The sequence below is a fragment of the Ochotona curzoniae genome, unplaced genomic scaffold (genome assembly GCF_017591425.1).
Source record: "Ochotona curzoniae isolate NIBS_2020 unplaced genomic scaffold, NIBS_Ocur_1.0 scaffold_3208, whole genome shotgun sequence".
NCBI classification, from domain to species: domain Eukaryota; kingdom Metazoa; phylum Chordata; class Mammalia; order Lagomorpha; family Ochotonidae; genus Ochotona; species Ochotona curzoniae.
Window position 1 is genome coordinate 18,152,954 of NW_024467106.1, and position 23,852 is coordinate 18,176,805.

Here is a 23,852-nt window from a genome sequence, read left to right on the forward strand (position 1 = left end):
CACATGCAGGCCGCATCTCCATGTGTGCTGAGTGCCCGGACCGTCTTGGCTCTGATTCCCACCAGGCGGCCGGGCAGCTGGCCTCTCAACACCGTGAATGTGTCGACTGGTAAGACCTTGCCACACTTGTCTCAGCCTGCCAGGATCTGTTCTTCCCTAGTAGAAAGCCATGTGGGAAATGTTGTTGCTGGGAAGGGGGGCAAAGTAAGGACAGAGCGGTCCATGATTATAAGGGATACTGGTCTTCCGCATCAGCAGCCTGGGATACCCACAGCGTTCATGGTCTGCTAGGACATGAGCGTGCTTGTCGTCTGCCACACCCCATTTTTTTTAAAACAGATTTATTTATTTTGATTTAGAAAGAAGATTTTACAGAGAGAGAAGGAGACACACAGAGAGGTCTTCCATCTGCTGGCTTACTTCCCAAATGGCCGCAACGACTGGAGCTGAGCTGATCTGAAGCTAGGAGCCGGGGGCTTCCTCTGGGTCACCCACATGGGTGCAGATGCCCAACGGCTTGGGCATCTTCCACTGCTTTCTCAGGCCATAGCAGGGAGCTAGATTAAAATGGAGCAGCCAGGACATGAGATGAGCCCATATGAGATGCTGTGCGGCAGGCAGAGAATTGGTGTGCTACACCACTGGGCTGTTCCCTCATCATCACTTTTGCTTTGGTTGAGATGTGCATGACAGAACGTGCTCTGGAGACCACCTTGAGGACACGATTCGTGGCATTAAGTACCTTCACAGCCATCACCACTATCTATATCCAAAATATGTTCATCATTTCCAACAGATCTTTTGTGACCCTCAAGCACTAAGCCTTCATTTTCTCACCACTGCCTTAAGCCCTGGCAGCTTCTAATCTACTTCTGTCACTAGGTATTTACCTAATCTAGAACTTTCATTTGAGCAGAATTATCCAATAGGAGGGAATCTGCAGAAAGTCTATTGAACATTAGAGTGATGGAAAAACTAGGTACGGACTTGAAAACGTGTGCCCCAGAATAAGCTCAGCTTCTAATCCCATTTCTCTGTGGGATCTTGCAGTTCCCGCTGTTTTTGTGTCTGGCTTATTTCTCCCACTTGGCATAAGGTTTCCAGGGTTCCACTGCATAGTGGCATGTGTCAGAGTATGTGCGACAGTTCGTAAAGTGAGCTGTGGTCTTTCTCATTCTCAGGAGGGCTGCTTTCCTTTCTTCCTTATTTCTTTAACATGTTTAAATGTTTGAAACTTCGTCAGCTGACAGTTTTCACAAAAACAGTAGGAAATAGTAATGATAACATAGAACAGAGAAGAAATAAGTAGGCAAAAACATTTAAAAAAAAACCTTAAGCATATAAAAAAGTAATCTGTTCGTTACGTGCATACATCAGTTCTGCACACGTCAATCAAACCCCAGAGGGGAGGGCTGCCTTCTTCATACTTCTTTCTTGTTCTGATTATATGTTTTTCCTTCTTTCTCGCATGTTCTCAGAGCCTCCTCTTCCGGAAGTAGACTTTTTTACAGTGCATGGAAGGCTTCTTCCACGCCTCAGGCTGAAGAAAGTCAAGGAGACCAACGGCCCTATCAGGTCAGTGGCTGTCTTCTCTCTGGAGTTGCACAGGGATCCCCACGAAGGGTTTGGGAAGCTGCTCGCATGAGAAAGAGCCTCTTGTGTGGGTTAATGCATTGGATGACCTGGCACCTCCTCGCCTCTAACTTTGTGCACCTACTGGGCCTGTTAACCTGGTCAGATTCTGCTGAATGAACAGAGAGACTTCTAAGGGCCCAGACGCAAGTCTGTAGGCAGCTTAGCTCAAGAAATGACATCCATTCCTTTCCTCGCTGGAGGCGTCAAAGCAGTCCCTTCCTTGTCACATGCCATGTTGCTCTTTTCCAGCCTAACATTGCTCTTGTAATTTCAAAGATCCATTGTCACCTGGTTGCTTGAATCAGGATGTGAATTCTGGGGTGTCCTGGGTTGTACTTGTCCAAGGCTTTCACCACTTTTCCATTTTTATCTTTAAAATATTTATTTATTTTCATCTATTTGAAATGTGGAGAGAGAGAGAAAAAGAGAGAGAGAAAGACAGACAGTCACATATCTTTCATCTGCTTTTTTACCCTCAAATGACAGGGACTGGCTGGAACTCTGTCATTTGAGGGTCTCTCATGTAGATGGCAGAGGCCCAAGTACTTAAACCATCACCTGTTGCCTCCCAAGATGCATGAGCAGGAAGCTGGGTAGAAGCTCAAACTGGCGTTCTGATGTGGGATGTGGGTGACCCGAGTGGCAGCTTAACGACGTGTCGTGCCAGCAATACCTGCCCCCACCTTCCATCTTAAGCTCACATCTCATGCTGCATCCTTGAGTGATGGTGGAGCAGGGGAAATGTGTCATTTACCAGGGACAGAATACGTTTTCCTTCATGTGAACTGATGCAAGGGTGTGTGCAGTGGCAAAAGACTCATTTGGGTAGTTTTGGGTGTCCATTAGAGTACTGTGTTAAGGGTGAGTTACTGTGTGATTAATGACCATTTCCGAGATTCCAGACAGTATTAGGATGGAATCATGTCCCTCGGTTGGAGCCCTATGCTGTATTTAGTTATGGAGATGGCTGATGAAGGCCGCGGTGGGAGTAGAAAGGTGGAATCAGCTCCTATTATGGAAGGGCAGGGGACAGTCACCCTGCAGAGAGGAGGAGCCTGCGCACAAGTCAAGGAGACCACAGCATGTACAACCTTGTGTGGTTCTCTCTCTTTAAAAAAAAATGTGTTCTATTTATTTGAAGGTGGGTGGAGTGGACAGTGAGCGAAAGCAAATGAGAGTTCTTCCATCTTCGGGCTAACTCCCCAAATGTCTGCAGCATGTGGAACTGGACCAGGTGGAAGGCAGGAGCAGGAATTCAACCCAGGTCTCCCACATGGGCAGCTGGGACCTGAGCACTTAGGCTGTCTCTTGCTGTCCCCCACGGTGTACACGAGCAGAAGCTGGAATCATGAGGGAAGCCTTGACTTGAATCTAGGCACTCTGACGTGGGGTTCAACTATGCCAAGGAGTGCCCTAAATCACTGCCATGCCTACCCTCTAACGTCTCTTTGGCTCTTCTGTGCAATCAAAGTAAGCAGGGGTGTGAGACACTTTAGAGCTATACAAAAGTGAGTCTCAAGGTCCCATCTGTGCATCCATCATTGTGAAACTTAGCGATTTTCTGCCTTTAGGGAGAAGCCCAGCCACTGCCCTTGGGTCTTTCCAAGGATGACTGTTGGCTGCCCATTCTGTGTTCTGACCCCTAACAAGTTACTGGAAGGCATGGTAGTAGTGCTGTTGTAAGGAGGCTGTGACATCACTGCCTAAGAGAATTCCCAAGAGCAAAAGTGATATTTAAACTAAATGATTATATAAGGTACAAGGAAAAGCCAGGTGAGGCTGTGCCTGCCTGTGCCTCCAAAACAGGAAGTGGAGAACTGTGAGTCACTTGAGGGGGGGATGGTGGCTAGAGAGGAAAAGCCCAGCCAGCTCGGTCATGCTGCAGAAAGCCGTGACTCCTTCCCTTAGAGCCACACCTGTGTGCTGGGGGAGCAGCATCGCCAGGCTGGAGCCTGCCTTCTGCCTTGTTTGGGGCATAAAATCCTGCCCTGGTGTCTAATGGCAAGTGGATCCAGAGCCCAGAGCCCTTGCTGCCTGCTTCTGGGCTCCCTTAGAGCCAGTTGTCTCCCACACTGGCTGGTTTCTAGGAATCACCGGGGGTAGGCATTTATTAGCAATAAAAGACCCAGACTTCCCTTCTGGGGATTTGGGCACATTGGGATCTGGACTCTAATTGGAAGTTGCTTTATGCCCTCTACACTGTTGAGGGTAGTGTACAGAACCCACTGGGTGCAAGGTAGCTTTGGGCTTCCTATATGGGAGGATGAGAGGGATTGGAAGATGGAGCTCCACCAGGAGCTGCTGCAGGATTTGCTCTCTCACCTGCAGCCAGGGACATCATCAACCCCCAGGCAAGTAGGTTGGAATTGCGTGTTCCCTAGAAGCAGGGGCTGTGCAGTAAACCTTATGGAGCAAGGTGGCCATAGCTTACTGCCTTTTGGGGCTGACTTTGTCTCTTTCTTTTTGTAGAAAATCATTTGCTACAGTGAGCTTGCTCTGTGCATCTCAGCACGGACCTGTGGGATGTTTGGGAAGCCAATGAGTGGTAGAAACTTCAAATTCAATGTCTAGTGCAACTGGGGGCTCCTGCTTCTCACTCTAGGGGTTCCAGGGCTCTGAAGGAGCAGGAGGTGCAGACTTACTGCTATATTGGAATTGCACGAGCTGATAACATTTTGGAAATTGCCCCAGTCATATTCAGTGCAGATGCATACTTTCCCTCCGCACCAAACTTTCAACTCAAGAAACATTAGCAGGGGGCTTGGCACAGCCACAGAACTGTGCAAGGACTGTAAGGATACAAGAGCGAGGTATTCAAATCCCTGCTACCCAGCGTGCTAGAGATAACACAAGTTCAAACATTTACCGTACCAGGGGCAGGAGATAAGTACTGAATAGAAGGAATTCAAGGAAAACTATGACTCATTCTCAGTGCATTGAAATTCCTGTCTTTCCTTTCACCGACAGGGCTCCTATCCCGCAGGCTAAATGATAAAACACCTGACAAAAATCACACCTGACTCTTTGGGGACCAACTCGCCTTAGTCGCTGGGCACTTTGCCTTTCCCACTGTTGCAGGAATATTGTCAGACCAGCTTAACTCGTGGTGACTTTTGGTATCAGACTGTGAACTCCGGGAAATGCAAATCACATGAGTTCAGTTTCGCTTGCCACATGATCATCTGGAGTCCTTTTTTTTTTTTCCAGACTTAGTACATTAATTTGTATAGCAGACAGCCTCCATGTGATTGCTAAATCCTTTCCGGCACCAGGCTTTATGTACCCACGTGAAAATCACTGATTTGATCAGCACTAGGTCATACCCTCCGGGCAGTGAGACTTGCAACAGCTTTTCCCAGCTAAAGAACACGTCTTTGGTGTTTTTTGCAGCTGGAGCCTGGTGAGGCCCCCTGCTCCATGTCATCCGGCATTAACACCATGGGTTTACAACATGAGCTCCCTGTCTGCAGGAGCTGTGAGCTTGAAGATTTCACAGTCAGGACTGGTCCTTATCTTGTATTTGCAGTGTCCAGAAAAGTGCTTATCTCACGACAGGTGCTCAGCAGGTATGAGTAAGTGAATGAGCGAACCCCTCCACAAAAGTCTGATAGATACCTTCCCTTTCTGTTCCAGTTCATATCAGGTGTTGGTGCTTCCTTTGGCCCTCCAAAGCATGTTTTCTTGTGATTCGGAGGGGGCTGCCTCATTCTTTAGTGATGGCTCTGCTGCTAATGGGTATGTGGCTGCAGAACTACTGGCCAGAGATGTTCCAGATGATGCTGTTTTGGAGGTGTCTATTGGAGACAGGCTATACTACGGGGAGTACTACAATGCACCCTTGAAAACAGGCACCGATTACTGCATTATATTACGGATCACAAGTGAATGGAATCGGGTATGTTTTTTTTAAAATTGTATTTATTTTCATCTATTTGAAAGAGAGCGAGAGAAAGCTCTTCCACCTACAGATTCATTTCCTAAATTCTCACAACAGCCAGAGTTGGACTAGGAAATCAATCCAGATCTCCAAGTACTTGAGTACTTGAGGCATCCTTCTGTTGCCTTCCGGGATGCATACCAACTAGAAGATGGGAATACCATTGCCCCACATGGGGACTTGATTGTTGTGTCACATGCTGCCCTAGGTATGATTTCTAGAAGCTCTTCATGAGTGCTCCGTTTTCTTATTCCCATGCAACCGAGATGCTTGAACATTGGGGTACTCCAGGATTTGAGCTACGCCATGCGCATCATCACCTATAAAAATGTGTTTTTGAATACTTTGCCTTTATAAAAGATGAGTGTAAGTCAGCTGCTGAAAGACACAGGCTGCATGTTGTCCCTCATTTACAGAAAGTGTAAAAAAAAAATGTCAAAGTAGATCTGAATGTGACAGAGTGGTTATTAGAAACTGTGGAAGGAGATTGGATAGAAGATAGAGATTGGCAAAACAGAAGGATTATGTTTTGGTGTTTCATAACACTGCATGTTTGTTGGGACGGCCTCATTCACAGTAAACCACAATGTATTTTATGAATGGCTGCAAGAGGGGAATGTGAAACTTCTACACATGGGGTGACGACAGGGAGATGGAGATGCTGATGGCCGTGGTCTGATCAATGTTCATGCACATGCCGATGCTTGCGTGTATTGCAGTGTCAACATGGTACTCCAGAGGCATATGCCATTATTTTATATTAATCGGGAATTTTGAAAAATGTTTAAGGAACTGGAAGTGCCACCTGCCTCATTTGTATATGTAGAATCAAGTATCACATGGCACACCACCAGAATGTACCAAGATGAGGAAAGAGTGGGCAGGTGAAACCCACAGAGTTGATACGTATTCTGAACTTCCTGAAGGAGCTTGCTGGCTGTATGCCGGGACTGACCTGGGCTTGGTTCTCTCTCGTAAGCTTCATAAAAGCCCTCACTTGATTGCATTGCTGAGGCCTGAGTTGAAAATTTCCCTGTGCCCCTCCCAGGCAGCTGCCACCCACATGGGAGGCAGGTAGGAGGGGCAGATAGGTACAGCACCTGTTTAATCTCCTTGCCCCAGCCTTGCTTTGGCTGTGGTTTGGGCCCTCCCCTGCCCCTCCCTCAGAATCAATGTGTTCTCCCAGTAGTGATTCTTTCACGAGACCTGCAGTTGAAGCTTCTTCAGATAATTAGAAATGTAATGAACAGGGAAAGCAGTCCATTGCATATCCAGAAACTATCTGTGTGGTGTGTAGTGAGGACTGAATCAGTCAGGGATCGAAGCTATTCTAGAGGAAACATTGAGGTGGTGGCACTGCTGGAATTGTTGCTTGGTGTACATTCATTGGGGTTGGTAATAGAAATTAGCAAAATCATATTAATACTAAGAAAAAAACATATCGTTTCTAGTGAATCTAAGGCAAAATATGTAGCCATCTTGATGTAAAGTTCGTGACAGTTAAAACTAAGGCTCGTGGAGCGTGGTGGTGTGGCAAGTTACTGCCCCACCTGAGGTGCTAGCATCCTACATCAATGTTGGTTTGTGTCCTGGCTGCTCCACTTCCAATCCAGCTGTCTGCTTCTGGCCTGGGAAAGCAGTAAAAGATGGCTCAAGTCTTTGGGCCTCTGTGCCAATGTGGAAGACCCAGAAGAAGCTTCTGGCTTTAGATCAGCTCAGCTCTGGCCACTGTGACCATTTAGAGAGTGAACCAGCTGATGGTTTCCTGTCCCTCTTTTCCTCTGTGATTCTTTCAAATAAAAATGGAATAACTATTTTAAATGATTGAGCCTTTGTAATAAACCTGCTTGGTATGTGAAACTAGTGGTTACTTTGAAGACTGTGTCCAAAGAGCAGAGAAGTCTGTAAAATGACAAAAGGCACTAATTCAGAACTGGAAAGTTAAAGCCCCAAATAAGTGGCCCTAAACTTGTCCAAAGAGTGTACATTATTTTTTTTAAAAAGATTTATTCTTTTTGTTGGAAAGGCAGATCAGATTTACAGAGACAAAGAGAGACAGAGAAAAAAAACCTTCCATCTACTGGTTTGTTCCCTAAGTGGTTGCAGTGGCTGGAGCTGAGCCAACCTGAAGCCAGGAGCCAGGAACTTCTTCCAGTTCTCCCACGTGGGTGCAGGGTCCCAAGGCTTCAGAACGGCCTCTATTGCTTTCCCAGGCCACAGACAGTGAGCTGGATGAGAAATGGAGCAGCTGGGACATGAACCGGCATCCGTATGGGATCCCAGCGCTTGCAAGGTGGGGATAGTAACCACTGAACCATTGGGCTGGGCCCAGGGTATACATGATTTAAACCTGAATTTCTGGCTAGAGAATTGCCTGGTGATCCCAGCTTTCAGTGTCTAGCCATGAACAGAGGCCTGGATTTCATTACAGTACTTTAGTTCTACAGGGGTTGCAGCTTAGAGACTGTTCAGAGAGCTGCTGTCTCCGATGAAGGCCTTGGCCTCGGAGGGCCCATTGCTTGTGTGTGCTTCTGGAAGACGACAACCAAGGCAGGTGCTTCCACAGCAGACATGTGTTTCTCATTGGGAAGTCCAGCTGATTGAGTTCCCCGATGAGGGCTCGCTTCCTGGCTCAGTCCTCATGTGAAGGAGAGAAGGAGCAGGTGTGCCCTGTTTGCTCATCTTCTCATAAGGATGCCACTCCACCTGTTGGCCTGGCCCCCAGGCCTTCGTCTAAGCCCAGTGGACCTCCCCAGGGTTGCCCCGCCTGTTGGAGGTGAGCACTTCAACATAGCGATTTTTGGAGTGGAGAACAGGGATGCAGGCATTCAGAATACAACAAAGGGATTGATGTGGGAGGTTAAGGTAACAATTTCAGTTTTTTGGCAACTTTCCTGTTACTTCTTTTATTATGGAACATAATAGAATCAAGAGTCCTTTGAAAAATCTGTGGGAAAATGGAATTAAAAGATAAGATTAGCTTATTTTGGTCCGAAAGGTTTTGAAATTCATGCATATTTTTTTTTTCCAAAATACTAGTTTTCTACAAACTTCTGAATGACCCTCTGCATGAATTTATTTCTGGATTCCCACTTTGTATTCCATTGACCTATACATCTGTCTTTATGCCAACACCACACTGTTTTGATTATTGTGGCTTTGTATTAAATTTTGGAACTAAGAAGTACGAGTCCTCCTATTCCTTCATTTTTCCTTCTATCTGTTCCTATACGTTTTTCTGAAAGACGTAATTCTTAACCTCCTTCTTCTTACAGCAAATCATGCCAATTTTGCTACTTAATGCCACTCAGCCATCCTTTCTTCTTCCTTTCCATTAGCACCACTCAAGCCTCTGCCATTTCTTCTCTGAAGGTCAGTTTGGTGGTACATCTCCCTTACTCTTATTTCTGCTTGCTACAACTATGGCAAGGCTGAGTTTTATGAACTGCAGCTCCGATCAAGGCCCTGCAGTCTGCTGAGCTCCTTTCTTCCTCTCGCCTCTGCCAGATTCTTCTGTCTAAGGCCTTCCGTTCCCTCATGACTCCCTTGCTCTGAGATCCCCTTTGCTTCTCCAATGTCTCAAAATACCCTCTGCTGGTGATTCTTGTATCTTTCCCTCCATTGCTAATCTCTGCTATTAACATGATGGCCATTTTGAGTTTTCCCCAGGATTAGTCCGTTTCAGTATTTTTTATATTTTTGAATAGACTAAAAATGAAAATGTCCAGGGTTGTCACTTGGAAAGGAATCTCCTAACAGGCTTGGAGGAATCCTTCTCTAACCTCTATTTTTCAACTTTCCCTAGGAATGTTTTACCAGGTCTTAGCACACACATTCCTGACAGACGAATGTGTGTGGAATAATGATGAGCAAGGGAGAAGAGAAGGTGCTGTGTTCCAGTGAGTTTGCAGGCTTCCTTTGCCACAGCTGAGCTTTCATATATCTTCTGGACGCCTCCTTCTTGGTTCTTGGATATATTTTGGGTAACCAAAATTGCCTAGTGTCAGCCAGATAAGTGAGGTATTGTTTTAAGTACCAGGACTTTTCATAGTCTTACCTATCATATGTATCACCATTTCTGGTTGAACTTGGGTGTGACCTCCAAATCTTTTTCAACGTAATCCTGTTTCAGTGTGTGTGCATAAATATGTATGATAGATATTTATGATATATATATTTAAGATTTATTTAATTTTATTGGAAAGGCGGATCAGATCAGATTTATGAAAAGAAGGAGAAACAGATCTTGCATCTGCTGACTCACTCTCCAAATGGACATTGCGACAAGCTGAGCCAATCTGGAGCCAGGAGCTTCTTCCAGGTTTCCCATGTGGGTGCAGGGTCCCAACACTTTGGGCTATCCTTTACTGCTTTCCCAGGCCATCAGCAGGGAGCTGGATGGGAAGTGGAGCAGCCAGGACATGAACTGGAAGCCATATAGGATTCTGGCCCTTGCAAGGTGAGAATTTAGCCATTGTGCCATTGTAATGGGCCCTGAACGTAGATCTCTAGGCAACAATGCCAATTGCTCATATCTAGCAAAGAGAAAGAATGAAATTTTTGCTATTCTATTGTTTACCCAGGGAGTGTGCTTTCTGAAGTCTGTTGGAAACCTCTAGAAGGGATCTCTAGGGTCAGTTCTGTCTTTGCTACCCGTGCCAGTCCCTTGAACACTGGTGCTGTGTGTGGCTGAGTCCCAAGGTAATGGAGCTGGACGCAACTTAAAGTTCGTTTAGTTCAAATCAAGATTTAAGAAGCTGAGACTCGAACAGTGTCAGTCTCTGGGCTTGTTATTTGCATTGACCTGGTACCAGGAAGTCACATATTGGTTGTGCTTTGCTTTACAGGTGAGAAGATGCTCTTGTGCAGTGTGGGCTCAGGTGAAAGGTGAGTCTGTTTTCTATCTGCAAATGCTGTCCTTCTTTCTCCCTGTTCAACCTACAGCGTCAAGTTTTTACTGAGATCAGTTTTTTAAAAAGTTTCAACAACAGACAGAAACTCAACTCCTGCTAGGTTAAGCAAAAGCCACAGCTGAAAAGGATGGGGGTGGAAGCTTATAGAATTAGCTACACAACTGTGCCAGCAAGACTCCAGGGACTAAGGCTTGAGACTCAGCTCCGCGGGCAGGACGCCCCCATCTTCTGTGTGTTCTCTGAGTGTGAGTTGACCTCAGAATGTTCTCCCAGAGGCTGTTTGGTGGGGAGAGTTGGGCACCATCCAGGCCTGCTGGCCAACTCCAGTGGGAACAGAAATATTTTCACTTCAGGGAAAAGGAGTTGTGCTTCCTAGATCACGTGACTCTCTAATGGCCGAATTGCTGTTAATAGCATGTAGGCAGTACGATCGCCAACCCTTGGGTTTGGTGCTTAGTCCTGTGGCTTGTTGGGGGCAGAAAAAAGAAACCCAGGAAAATGTGTAACCAGACCACAGTGAGAGCTGTAGGAGTCTGCCACTGGCCACCATTCAGCTGTGTCACAGGTGTGCTCACATGCCTAAGATTTTAAGAAAAACAACCTCCGCGTACAACAGGATGGAACTGCTGTACTGACAATAAAACTGGAGCCCTAGGCAAGACAATGCAGAGGCTGGCCACCTCCCGCAGCTGCAAGCCCCAGCATCCTGGGGCAGGGGATGTGACCGGCCTCTTGATCAAATCCAGATGTGTTGCTCCAGCTCCACTTTGCCATCTGTGACCCAGTGGCAGATTTAACCATGGTCAAGCCACTGTGTCGATTATGAAAGAGAAAAATCAAATGACCACAATCATTAGTCTCATTTCAGTAGATGAAGAATGTGCAGTGGCCAGGGACCCCCAGAATAATAACCATCTCCAGCTGAAGAGAGAAAAACAAGTGTCCCCAACTCTGGGCTGGGGCTGGATGGGGAGCAGGCATTTTGGCTACCTCAGGCTGTGCCTGATGGAAGCACAGCCCACGTCCATTTCCTCCAAAGTCTTCACTGAGAAAACAGTGGGAGGGGGCTTTGCTGGGGGCTGCGCAGCTGAAGCCAGCTTCCTTTCCATGGAGTTCTGCATCTGGGGCTGAGTGGCCCTGGGGTCCTTTTTTTTGCCAGGCGTGGGATTTCTCTGGCAGGACACTGCTTCACAATCAACAGGCAGCTGGCCAGGGGATTTGATTCCCAGGAATTCCATGTCAAGTTTATGACCTTTCAATTCGGGGCCCTTTCCTGTGGTCTGTGCATCCTCCCAGCAGGCTGAGGAATTCTGCCCTTCATGACCAGCATTGATTTAACCCCTCTTGTCCTACCCCTGCCTCAGAGCAGCATCACACAATAGGCTGGTGTGGAGAGGAAGCACTGGCTCACACTACCCTGGGGAGGAATCCCGCGGATTTCTTGACAGTGGCGGCTGAGCACTTTACAGGAAGTGTTTAGGAGGGATTTGGGGAGCCAGGTTTCCTCCATTTGTCTGCTTCTCCCCTAGTCTCATTTCCCATTTTTTTTTTTTAATCTTTGCTGAAACCAGCTATACCAAGGGTAGCAAACTTAACTTTGCAGCTGGGCCAGGCAAATGAGCATTTGCCATCCTGGGTTGCTAATTGCCAGGCAGCAAGGGATTGTCGCTGAAGATGTGCTTTGTTCTGTTGCTGTATGAGGTCGCCCAGCCTTCTTTCCTTGAGGAGCAGTCAGACTGTGCAGCATCTGGCTGTGCTGTTGCCAGTCCCGTCCTTCAAGCTGTAGATAGGAGAGGAGTTGTCCCAAGGAACATGAGTGCTTTTATAAAAGAATGAACACATTCACACTTCTGGACAAAGACACAATAGCTTGCAGAATCTGCTCCACTCAGCTACTGTTGGGTATGATTGAAAAACACTCAGATTGCGAGGAAGAAGTGGCTGAAGGGCTGACTGCAGTCATTGTGCTGTGATTGAGTTAATAGGGAGGATTTGAAAATATCGAAGTTGCTTTTGGTACTCCCTCTTCCATCAATTTAAGAACCAGTGTTGAAAAAAGAATTTGAACCTTCATGTGCTTTAGTATTAAAATACTGAAGACAGTCCTAGTATACAATTTTATATACCGAAGTGTCAATGTTTTATTATTTACAATATTTATTACTTTGCACTATGTTGCATTTAGAAATTGTTTCAGAGGCAATCTTTTGGTCTCTTTGTGGAGAGTAATTGCAGTATGGTATCATTTGGGAACTGCGTTCTTTATCCTATTTGTGAAATTAATACTAGAGTATTAAGTGTACAAATAGATTTAGAAAAATTTTTTAAATTGTGTAAAGGAAAAAGATCTGTGTTGTACACTCATTTCTGTCCGTTTCCTCTTCCAAAAGAATGTTGGAGTCTTCCATCTGAGAAAGCAATTTGGCCAGAACTAAATGAGTGCTGATACCATGCCAGCTCCCTGGTGCCAAACCTCAGCCCCGCTCTGGCCTTTGCCCAGCACTGCAGTGTGCTGTTTACTCTTTGTAGATTGTTCTTGAAAGACGGGGCCTGTGGACCCAGCAGTTGGGTTGATGGGAAACGTAGAGGCCTGGGCTTCCTAGCCTGAAATCTGCTACTAATGTGTGAAATGTATATTTGCCTTGGCCGAGGCCCCATCGCCTCATTCTGGGAGCCTCTGAGATCCCTTCCAGCTTCAAAGAGCTGTGACTGTGGTGTGAATCAGAGAGCAAGGTGATGGAGATGACTGTAACTGTGGTTGGGAAGCGTTCTCCAGTCGGACATGAAGCCTCTTCTGAGTCGTCAGAGGCTGTTCTTCTTTCCCATTCAGCCTACTCTGCACTGTGGCCATGACTCATGGTTTTTGTTTGCGTGTCCACTCCTTGCTACATGGCCTGGGCCTTCATACCCATAACCTGGATGACCTAAGAGTTCAGGATTTTCCTCTGTCTCTCAGTCTACACACCACAGCCCAGCTCCTTTGAGGGGTCTTCACAGAGTTCAAGACAAAACTACTCAGGGGTTTCCAAGTGCTGTGGTGTCAAGTGGACCTGCCTTGTATTTCCACTTTCCCATGAACTTGTGAAAGCATTCCTGTATTTCTCAAATGCAGAACCGATTTTATTATTTCCTATGACAGCTCTCCCATGACTCTCTACTTTTCAGCCTGGCTTCCAGGGCCTCAGTTTGACAACCAACATATGCTCTTGATTTCCCCTCTCATCCTTCCCCATCAGGGCTATGCCAGCTGTTCCCTGGGCGTTGCCTAGATTTTTCACTCCCTATTGTCTTTGCGTGCACAGTTAACTTCCACCTGGATTGCCCCGGCATTTTCCTCTGCATCTTGGCTTATTACAATCGCACCTGTTCTTTTAGATGAAAATCAAATTCTTCATGAAACTTGTTTAAATTTCTTGACAGGGCAGGATCTCCCTTTCCTCTAACTTTCTACACATTCTGCCCTACTTTAAAGCAACAGATACACGCTTGCCTGGTGTTTGCTTCTTAGATGTGACGCCTCAGTGGAGGAGTGTTGGAAGAGCTGGCACAGGGGCTGGCATGCAATAGGTGCTCAGTAAAAATGAATTGAGTTGGGGCAAATGGCTACTGAGCAACCGCAGTTAATTTTATGGGAAATGAAGCACAGCAGGTATAACACATACCCAACTAAACAAACCTAATATGAGAGTGCCTATATACATAATGGACTATCTGTATCCATAGGTTCTGCATCTGGGAATTCAGCCAACTGAAGACCAGAAATATTTAGGAAGAAAATTGTGTCTGTATTGGCCACATGTAGACTTTTTTCAGGGGGTGGGGCGGGATGGGGAGAGGGTCATTTTCCCTAAAGAACTCAGCAACTATTTATGTAGCATTTACATTGTGTTGGGTATTACAAATAATCTAATGATTTCAAGTATATTGGGAAACATGCTAATGTTATTTTCAAACAACTCACCATTTTATGCAAGGGGCTTGGACATTTGCAAATTTTGATATTCAAGGTGTGTCCTAGAGCTAGTTCCCATGGACTACCAAGGAAGAACTACATTTTTTGTATGCAACAATACCTGCACACATATCATTCATCTTTTTTTTCCCAGGGATTATACAATTATTTTTAACTTATTCTACATGTTTCATAATGCAGATTTAGGCTCATAGTGATAATTTCCACTCTCTCCTCTGCCTGCCTGTGTTCCCCACCCAACTTACTTCTTCCCTTATTTTAAAAAAAATTTACAATACCACACTTTCTGTTCACTTAAAAAACACAGGCTTAGCACACCATCAGGCAAAGAATTCAGCAAATACCAAGTAGGAAAAAAACCAACTTAGTGTTTCATAAGAATTCAAAAAGAGGCCTTAACAATATTCAAATCACAAAATGTCAATCTTGTCAGATAGATTACTTTTTTTTTGCATTCTGTGTATTAGTTATGACAGATCAGAGAAAATGTATCTTTTTCTTTGAAATTGCTTTTATTTTGACAATCTTTACATAGTTAATTAGGGCACAAAGGGTCAAGGGCTACAGGAAAGTGGGTAAGACTATTCTTTCCACATTATTACTTTTTTTTTCTGTATCTGAGGTAAAGGGAGAGGAAAGGGGAGAAGCCGCAGCCAGCCTCCACCATCCCAGGCCTCCAGTGTAGGGCACACTCCGAGGGTCCTGCTCAAGAGGTTTTGGTAATTCAAATGTTCTGAATTGCTGCCAGTCTCACCACTCCAAGCATGATGAAATTGCTGACATAGTCCACCTTAGAGTCTCCATTTGCCCAGATTTTATTTTTTTAAGACTTGTTTATTTGAAAGGCAAACTGACAGAGAGAGAGAGAGGGAAACAGAGAAACATTTTCTGTTGCTTGTTCACTCTCCCAGTTTCCACAATAGCTGGGGCTGGGCCAGGTTGGAGCCATGAGCCTAGAAATCCATCTGGGTTTTACATAATGGACCATCATCTGCTGCCTTCCAGGTGCATTAGCAGGATCGGAAGTGAAGGGGTCAGGATTCAAACCAGATATTCCAATATGGGATATGGACAATCCCAGGGGACAGTTTAACCTGCTATGTCACAATGACCACATAATAATTACAAACCTTCATAGTGTGTCTGGCCAATTCCCTTCCCAGTTGTATCGCCACCTTTTCTTAGTTGTTCATTGCTAGAGTATTCTGTGTGTTGCTATGAAGTAACTCTTAAGAAAGTATTTCAGAAGTATTACCCCCACCTCCAAACACATACACAGAGGTGTCTCCCATTCACTAATTTACTTCCCAGATTCCACAACTTTGATTTCCTGTGCCATCTTCTACTCTGTGTAGGATTCAAGTCAGAAGCTCTAGAATGGCAAAGAGACACTGAACGCACCCGTCAGGCTCTCTACTTGAACCTTAATTGCACAGAATTTTGCTTTCAGGAAATGACAACGCCTATGTAAATGTCCATATGCTGTCACACAGGAAGTCCTCACTCACACTGTTGTAAAGAGTGCGCGTGGGACAAGGGCCATTCTGACTTCCTCTTCAACACCTGTGATGTTTCCATCAGTGAGGGGGTTAAAGATAAACTCCAAGAGGCCCCATGATTCCTGCGAGCACACACCCTCTCCAGCATGACCGGAATGGTGCAAGTTGGTCTTTAGGAATTTACTTTCTTCTAGAATGAGTAACTGATCTGGCTGTGATATAATATGTGATTCACTCACTAAGGTTTCTAAAAGAATATTCTACAAATGATTCATAAAGAAAATAAAAGTGACTCCATAGTATGAGACTACAGAAGGGAAAGAAGCCAGAGGATGGCACTGTTGTAAGAATCACAACTCAAGCTGGCTGGGTTCAAACTTCCTTAGGAAGAAGTTATTGGAGCAAACCTGAAATGGGTCCAGCTTGGCTGCACCCATGGGCACAGTTGATTAGACTGACTGAGCTTCAGAGTGGCTATGCAAAGCAGACAGAGAGGGAACCAGGAACTCCTGTGCCAGCCAGACATGTGCCTGGAGCCAGAAACAAAGCTGTGCCATGCAGAATAAAGGAAGGCTTCTTCCTTTCTTAAATTCTACTTTTGTTTGAAATGCAGATTTACAGAGAGAAGGAAAGAGCACCCCCTCCACACACACACACACACACACACACACACACACACACACACACGCACACACACACGTCTTCCAGTGACTGGTTCAATCCCCAAATGGGCTTTGGTGCTGAGCTGATCTGAAACCAGGAGCCAAGAGCTTCTTCTGGCTATCCCATGTGGGTGCAGGGGCCCTAATACTTGGGCCATCGTCCACTGCTTTCCCTGGTCAAAAGCAGGGAGCTGAATCAGCAGTAGAGCAGCTGGGGTGGCGGCCCTGCAGGCGGAAGCTTAGCTGGCCCATAAAAGCTGCTTTCTAATACTTATGTCTAGAATAAGGAAACAAACCCACCACTTAGGGTGGATCTTGCTGTTGGAGAAAGTCAGGTTTCTCCATTCGGACTTTGTTTCTGACTCATGTGGGAGAATATGTGAGAGCAAGAGCAGAGCTAACAGCCCAGCGCAGGTTGAAAGTCTTCCATCTGGTGGAGTGCATTCTAGCAGGTGTATACAGTTTTCAGATGAGATGGGTAAAGCCACTGCAAGTGATCTTTTTTGTTTTGTTTTGCAAGGGATTGTTGAAAAACCTAAGAGGAGTGATAGAAGGCCAGAGTGAGTGAAGTACGAGGGACTTGGTAAAAAGAAGGAATCACAGAAAGTTAGCTGATGATAAATTGAGGTCAAGGCCAGAGCAAGATCTTGAGGTGATGGCTTGTGTGTGTGTGCAGCACAGGCAGCAGCAGTTCCCAGCAGCCAGCGGGAGTGTTCGAAGGGCAGATCAAGTGAAACTGTCATCCTCTTCTTGCTGCGTTGAGCCACCTGTTGGTCAGGTGAATGTGACAGCCACAATGTGCTCTGACTCCAAACATTGGTCCGTGTCCTGCAGATACTGTGGGAATGCAGGGATGTTTGTAGAATTAGACACAGACTGAAAGAGTATGCAAAGTTGATATCAAGTCCAGGAATGTACACAACACAGATCTCTGTTTACAGTCAGTGTCAGCAATTTTATCAATGAAATTCATGATTAAAAAGAGAGGGCCTGTCACAGTAGTCTAGTGGCTAAAGTCCTCGCGTTGCATGCAGCGGGATCCCATGTGGGTTCATGTGTTGGCAGCCCCACGTCCCATCCAGCTCTCTGCTTGTAGCCTGGAAAAACAGAAGAGGATGGTCCAAAGCACCTGCGTGGGAGACCCAGAAGAAGCTCCTGGCTCCTGGCTTCAGATCTGCTCAGCTCCGGCCGTTGTGACTGATTCACTCACTTGGGAAGTGGACCAGCAGATGGAAGATCTTTGTGGTTCCTTCTCTCTGTAGATCTGCTTTTCCAATAAAAAGAAATTAGTCTTAATTTTTTTTTTTTTTAAATTGGGCCCAGCACAGTAGCTTAGTGCCTAAAGTCCTTGCTTTTCATGTACCAGAATCCCGTGTGGTTACCTATTCATCTCCCGGCGGCCCCGCTTCCCATCCAGCTCCCTGCCTGTGGCCTGGGAAAGCAGTCGAGGATGGCCCAAAGCAGTAAGACCCAGCACCCACGTGAGAGGCCCGGAAGAAACTCCTGGCTTCTGGCTCCTGTCTTTGGATCGGCTCAGCTCTGGCAGTTGTGGCCACTTGGGGAGTGAATCAGCGGACGAGAGATCTTTCTCTCTGTAAATATGACTTCCCAATTAAAAAAATCCTTAAAAACTTAGCAGAGACAAAGGATAGAGACCAGACTGACAAAAAAGAGCATTAGGTAGATTAGATGGGATGAGCAGTACCGCAAAGCACCATGTTCCCCACTGTCTCCAGTGCTGTATTTTCCCCCAAAATTGCAACAAATCTAGATAGTTTAGTACTCAAAAGTGGCATCTTGAGTATATCAACTCATGTGTTCATTATTTGTGAGCACATTTGATCCAAGATTTATTGATCACCTGCGATCATGTTTTGTATGTGATTTACCTTTTCTTATCTTGTGCCCATTTTGGTATTGGGCCATTTGCATTTTCCTTACTAATTTATGACATGGTCTGTATGTTAACCTCTTGTTGATTCCAGATATCTTACCCTGTTTCTAGCTGGCATTTTCATCCCGCTTGTGGTAGCTTTTGATACAAGAACAGTATGCTTTTTAATGTGGTTAAGTCTTCTCTTATTTTGAGATTTCAGTGTCAATTAATTATGCTTAGAAAATTGTTGTCCACATTAATATTGATGATACCATTTTCTAATTCTTTTAAATTTCAACTTAAGCCTTTAATCCATCTGGCTTTTACTTCATTGTATGAAATAAGTTCTAATGAGCCTAATTACTTTATGGCTAGCCAAGTCTCTCAATACTATGAATAAACATGATGATCATTTGTATTTCCCTAATGATTTGGAGCTAACAGAGTAACAACAATTATAAGCAATAGCTAACATTTTCTTATTGCCCACTTGATACCAAGCACTTACATACTTATTTGTTTCTCATGATAATCTTGTGAGGTGAGTGCTGCTGTTTTAATTCCCATGTGATAGTATCCTTTAGTGTGGAAAAGTAAACTTGAATAACCCAACTTCAGTAGTCAGGCTTTGAAATCATTTGATAAAGTTGGTTTTACTCTAGATTTTTTCCCCAAAGTTTTTAAATATGAGAGGTAGGGGAAGAGGAGAGAAACAGACAGACAGACAGATGCGTATTCCTATCTGTTGGGTCACTTCCCTAGTGTGGGCAGTGGCTGAGGATGGGCTGGACTGAAGCTGGCAGCTGAAAACTCAAACCCGGTGTTCTTGTGCTTGAACATCTCCTGCTGCCTTCCAGGGGTTGCATCAGGAAGCAGCCGGAGCTGAAGGCAGGTTTCAAACCCCAGCAGTCTCGCATGGCAAGTAGGCTTCTTAACTGCCAATAGGTTACTTTGTTCCAGTGCATTTATTCCTTTATGGATACTACCTTGTTTTAATACCTGGTAATTTAAGTCCTCTTCCAATGTTGTTTTCTGTACTAATTTCTAGTTTAATTATTGCCTCTCCTTTCAGTTCAGAATGTTGCATCTTAAATTTTTGAGGTTCCTTTCTTCTGATTGTTAAGGGCAAGGAACAGTACAATCCATGTTTCTCTAGAAAGTTCCTTGTCAGTCCTTTTAGAGGGGATGAATTTTGCAGAATTCTTTCACAAGAGGTATGTCCTTGGCCGCCTTGCTGCTGCCAGGTAACCTACAGAATTTCCAGTTGCTTGTAACAGAGATTGCAGATCTGAGTTGGGCTTAGCCTCTCCATGTTTTAGTTTTTCAGCCCTTAGGAGGCATTGATAGGGCTAGTAGCCTTGTGGCACAATGTCAAAAGATCACTTTTAATGCTAGCATTCCATAGCAGGCACTGATTAAGTCCCCATCTGAACCAACTTCTTTCTAAAGCACTTGGGAATGCAGCTGAGGATGGCCCAAATGCTTGGGCTTCTGCCTCCCCTTGTCGTGGGAAATTCGGTGTGAAACACAGCAGTAACCTCGTTTCTTGTCTCATATGAAAGAAGACATTTCATGTGTCTAATTCTAGTTTGCGAAGCAAGTTTTGTTTAGGAAAGGGAGAAAAAGGGTTGTAGTGACTGGAGGGGACCCCAAGGGAGGTCCCCTCCTCCATTTCTCCTCGAGAAATGGTGGAAGTGGTGTCTTTTATGAACCATCTCAGGGAGTCAAAGGAATAAAAGGGGGTAGGGGGAGAAACTCATTTGCAATGGACAGCAATGTAGCACCTTGTTCAGACCCAAAGGACACTGGAAGAACAGGACTTGTGGCTTCCTCCTCTCATTCTGATAATGCTAAGAGAGAGGAATTGATATATTGATTCTGTCCTTTGGTCTTCCTTCAAGGGGAGAAGGTGCTCTCGGAATGATTAGAAATGGGGAGAAGCATGATTTTGTACTTTGAAAGGTAACTTCACCAGGGACCAGATACCTTCATTGCCTATTATCCTGTCTGACTCCTTGCACCATGTGGGAGATTGAGCTGGTGTTTGTCTTGTAGCTTTAGCCTGTTCTGCCTGACCCAGCCTGTTGTGGCCATTTGGGGAAAGCAGATAGATGGAAGACCATTCTGTCCCGTTCCCTTGTTATGCGGTGCGAGCGAGATCACTCCAGACATGTCTAAGGTTTATTAAGGAGTCTTTGTAACCGAGCTTGGTGATAATAGAACATACTAGAAATAGCAAATCATAAGTCCATATGACAATCCAACCAATCATAATCCAAAAAAGGAACAAATGGCTATTACCCTTAAGTCCATCCATTAATCTGAAGACCTATGTCCCAGCTTCCCCAACAATATAAGTTATCCTAAGAGACATGCAACGAATAACCTGGGCACACTTACAAAGCTGCAGACACTCACCTTTCCCTGGCTTCTCTGCCCACATTCTATCACTGCTAGGCCTCACCCCTCCTGGAACTCCTGATAGTACACAAACCAGGAACAACATTACTATATCCATTGTCCCATCTAAGCAGTTCACAAGGACCGTGATTGCTCAGACCAGCAGAGCCAGTAAGATGGACAGGGAGAGGGTCTGGGGATGAAGCTCCAACAGAAAACCAGTGATGGTAGAAGTCTCTCTGAAGTCTCGTTTTATTGTGCCTTCACCTCTCCTTATATACTCTTCCCCCAGTCCCAATTTAGCCAGGATATTAGGTACAGATGATTCCAATTAGTCTAGGTGTTTTTGGCCACAAGCCCAGTTCCTGTTCCTGCCCAACTCATTGAGTGCTAATCAACTCCTAGGCCCACTATCAATGGGTGCTGGCTATCACTGGCTGCACTCCATAACACCCTCTCTATGTGTCTCCCTCTTTCTACCTTTTAAAAGAGAAAATAAGAACTGTACTCAGTGGAGAGTGTGATTCTTATGACTAAACGTGCTAATATTTGTGAGCTGCTCAGTACTGGATGGTGTGTCTGGTAGGGAGTTCTAAGTAAATGTTTACAAATGAAAATGTAGTGTTTATGGTCACGTGATGCTCTGAATCACCCCCTTGACTCAGATGTGCAACTCACTTGTGGGCACCTTCCAGTTTACAACTAGGAATCTCCCAGGAGCTGGCAGGTGATGTTCCCCAACAGAATGCCTGTTCTTGAGAGCGCTTCTACATCAACTTTCATCCTCCCAGCAGCCTGCTGAGCAGGGTGAGCTCACCCTGCCTCACTGACGTAGAGTGACAATGACAGGTGACACTATTTAACAGGAGGATATTTGTCATATTTGACCAATGAAGCTGTCATCTTTGGAGTTCTTTGTCAACACAAGGAGAACAAACTCCACCACCCCTCCCGAAGTATAGCAAGTGTAACTGACTTCAGAGAGGAACAGCAAAAAGCAACAGGCTGGGTAGAATTTGTATGCTTGGGAGCATCTGCCTCTGGCTTATGGGAGCTCTAATATTACCAAATTTCATACTTCCTTTTCAGTAAGACCTGACACTGCGGCTTGCAGAGGCCCACATCCACGGGCCCTGCTGCGGGCCTTTGTGGAGTTCTTTGTTGTATGGGACTGATCTCAGGGTGCACGTAGTTGGGTGGGAGGGCCGGTGCCACAGTGGTGGGCTCAACATGTGGTTTCATTCTGCAGACCCAGCGCCGCTGCCAACGCTGCCGCAGATGCTGGGCGTGGGGCTGGGCTCCGTGGCCGCTGTGATGCTACTCACATTCCTCTCTTCCTCAGCAGTGTGGTATGTAAGGCTGTTGTGCTTGAGAAATGAGTGGAATGGAGGGGCTGTGGGGTTGGAGTTGCACAGAGCAGCTGGGGATGAGGCGGGTCATGGTGGGGGTGGGGGATGGGGGCTGTCCTGGGCTCAGCAGGTGGAGGCTTGACTAGCCTCTGAGGCTGCCCTGACCACACACGGAGGAGCAGCTGAGTCCCACGCTGCCTCACCTGACCCCTGTGCCATGATTGATTTGAACTGTGCAAAGATGTATGCTGGGAAGGTCCCCCCGCCATGTGTTCACTATCTGCCTCTTCTCTCTTCTTCCTCCTAGATGGCAGATGGGTCCTGTGTGGGAAAGGGGCGCTGCTGGGTGGATGTTCCAGGCTGCACAGAGGCCCCTGGGGGCTTCCATCCATGGTGCGTGTGGACCCACAGCTTTCCCCATTCCCACCTTGGCCTTGTTCCTGTTCCTGGATTTCAGTGACACTCTATGGGGTCCCTCCCACCACCTGGAGCAGAAAAACTCAGGAAATGTATGTGGATGTCTTCCCTGCTAGAGGGCCAGTTCTGTGTCCATGAACTTGAGACTCTTGATGTCCAATGTAATCAAGACCATAGGTCATGTGGGTCTGGGCTGGGACCCCTGTAACCCTCAGCTCCTGCAGACACTGAATGCAAGAGGACCTCTCCCTGGCCTTGATAACATCTCGGTTCATTGACTTAGAATCCATTGGTCGAGAACCTGCAGTGAGACTGAACTTGACTTTATGAAGGAAGCCATGAACAGCATAGGGAACATTGACAAAGGCGAACATTTTAAGCACTTTAGAAGCAGCCCTTCCCTTGAGTTCATTGGTCTACTAATTGGAAGGTATATGATCCTGGCCATGCTCCTGAGTTCCCTGTACTGTGTTTGGGCAGCATTGCTTGGGTACAATTCCAGTTGTTCTGTACATTGAAAAATAATGTCTGTACTGCAATAAAATTAATTTTTTTCAAGTTTGGAGGTTGTTTGGAGGTTCATGTTTGTTACTGAGGATCTCCTGAATGTATTGTGTACCTCTCTTTGGAAATTTGGGATCAGTGGTTCTGTGGTAATAAGAGGCTGTAATGGCACTGAGTTCCTGGCCAGCCCGCGGTCCACAGGTGTGGCAAACTGGGGACAGTAGCAGGTGATGCCCTTTTTATCTCTAAACTCAGTAATCAGCACTGCTGCTCCATCGCCAACTGCGAAACCTTAGATGATGAGCAGCACAGAGCCCGCTGTCCATATGCTGAATTTACAAATGAAGCGTATCTGATTTCACTTTGAATGTCTGAATCAGTGTTTTTTTTTTTTTTTTAAACCATCCTCTCTGACAGTTAACTGCAAGGCTCAGCAAGAAATGGAAGATGAAAGGAAGGAAGGCAGAGGTTTGTGGCTTCTCCTTCTTTCTCCCTTGCTAAGCTTGGAGAAGGAAAACCCCAGGGGAGGAGGGGAGGCTGCATTGCACAACCACAAGGGGCAGCACTGGGAATGAGCCCTGGACATGCGTGCCATTTCATCCTAAAGGAAGGGGACAATCTGTCCAATACCGCTGGCTCTTTGTGGGTAGATCTGAGAAGCCGGTGCTGTGGTTTGAATTTGGTTTG

General features: G+C 45.8%; 1 protein-coding gene across 7 annotated transcripts in view; it reads left to right on the plus strand.

The window, feature by feature from the left end:
- The window catches only part of SUSD1 (sushi domain containing 1), a 115,967-nt gene extending 92,751 nt beyond the window's left edge, over positions 1-23,216 (plus strand). For 6 of the 7 annotated variants that reach the window (XM_040963558.1, XM_040963555.1, XM_040963553.1 and 3 more), the window contains 5 exons: positions 1,479-1,575; positions 5,269-5,530; positions 10,420-10,459; positions 22,145-22,244; positions 22,552-23,216. In XM_040963558.1, coding sequence (XP_040819492.1) covers positions 1,479-1,575; positions 5,269-5,530; positions 10,420-10,459; positions 22,145-22,244; position 22,552 — 500 coding nt within the window. In that variant the 3' untranslated portion in view covers positions 22,553-23,216. Of the gene's footprint in view, positions 1-1,478; positions 1,576-5,268; positions 5,531-10,419; positions 10,460-22,144; positions 22,245-22,551 lie in introns of those variants that run through there. The other variant, XM_040963561.1, reaches the window with a different exon arrangement.
- The last annotated feature ends 636 nt before the right edge of the window (positions 23,217-23,852 follow it).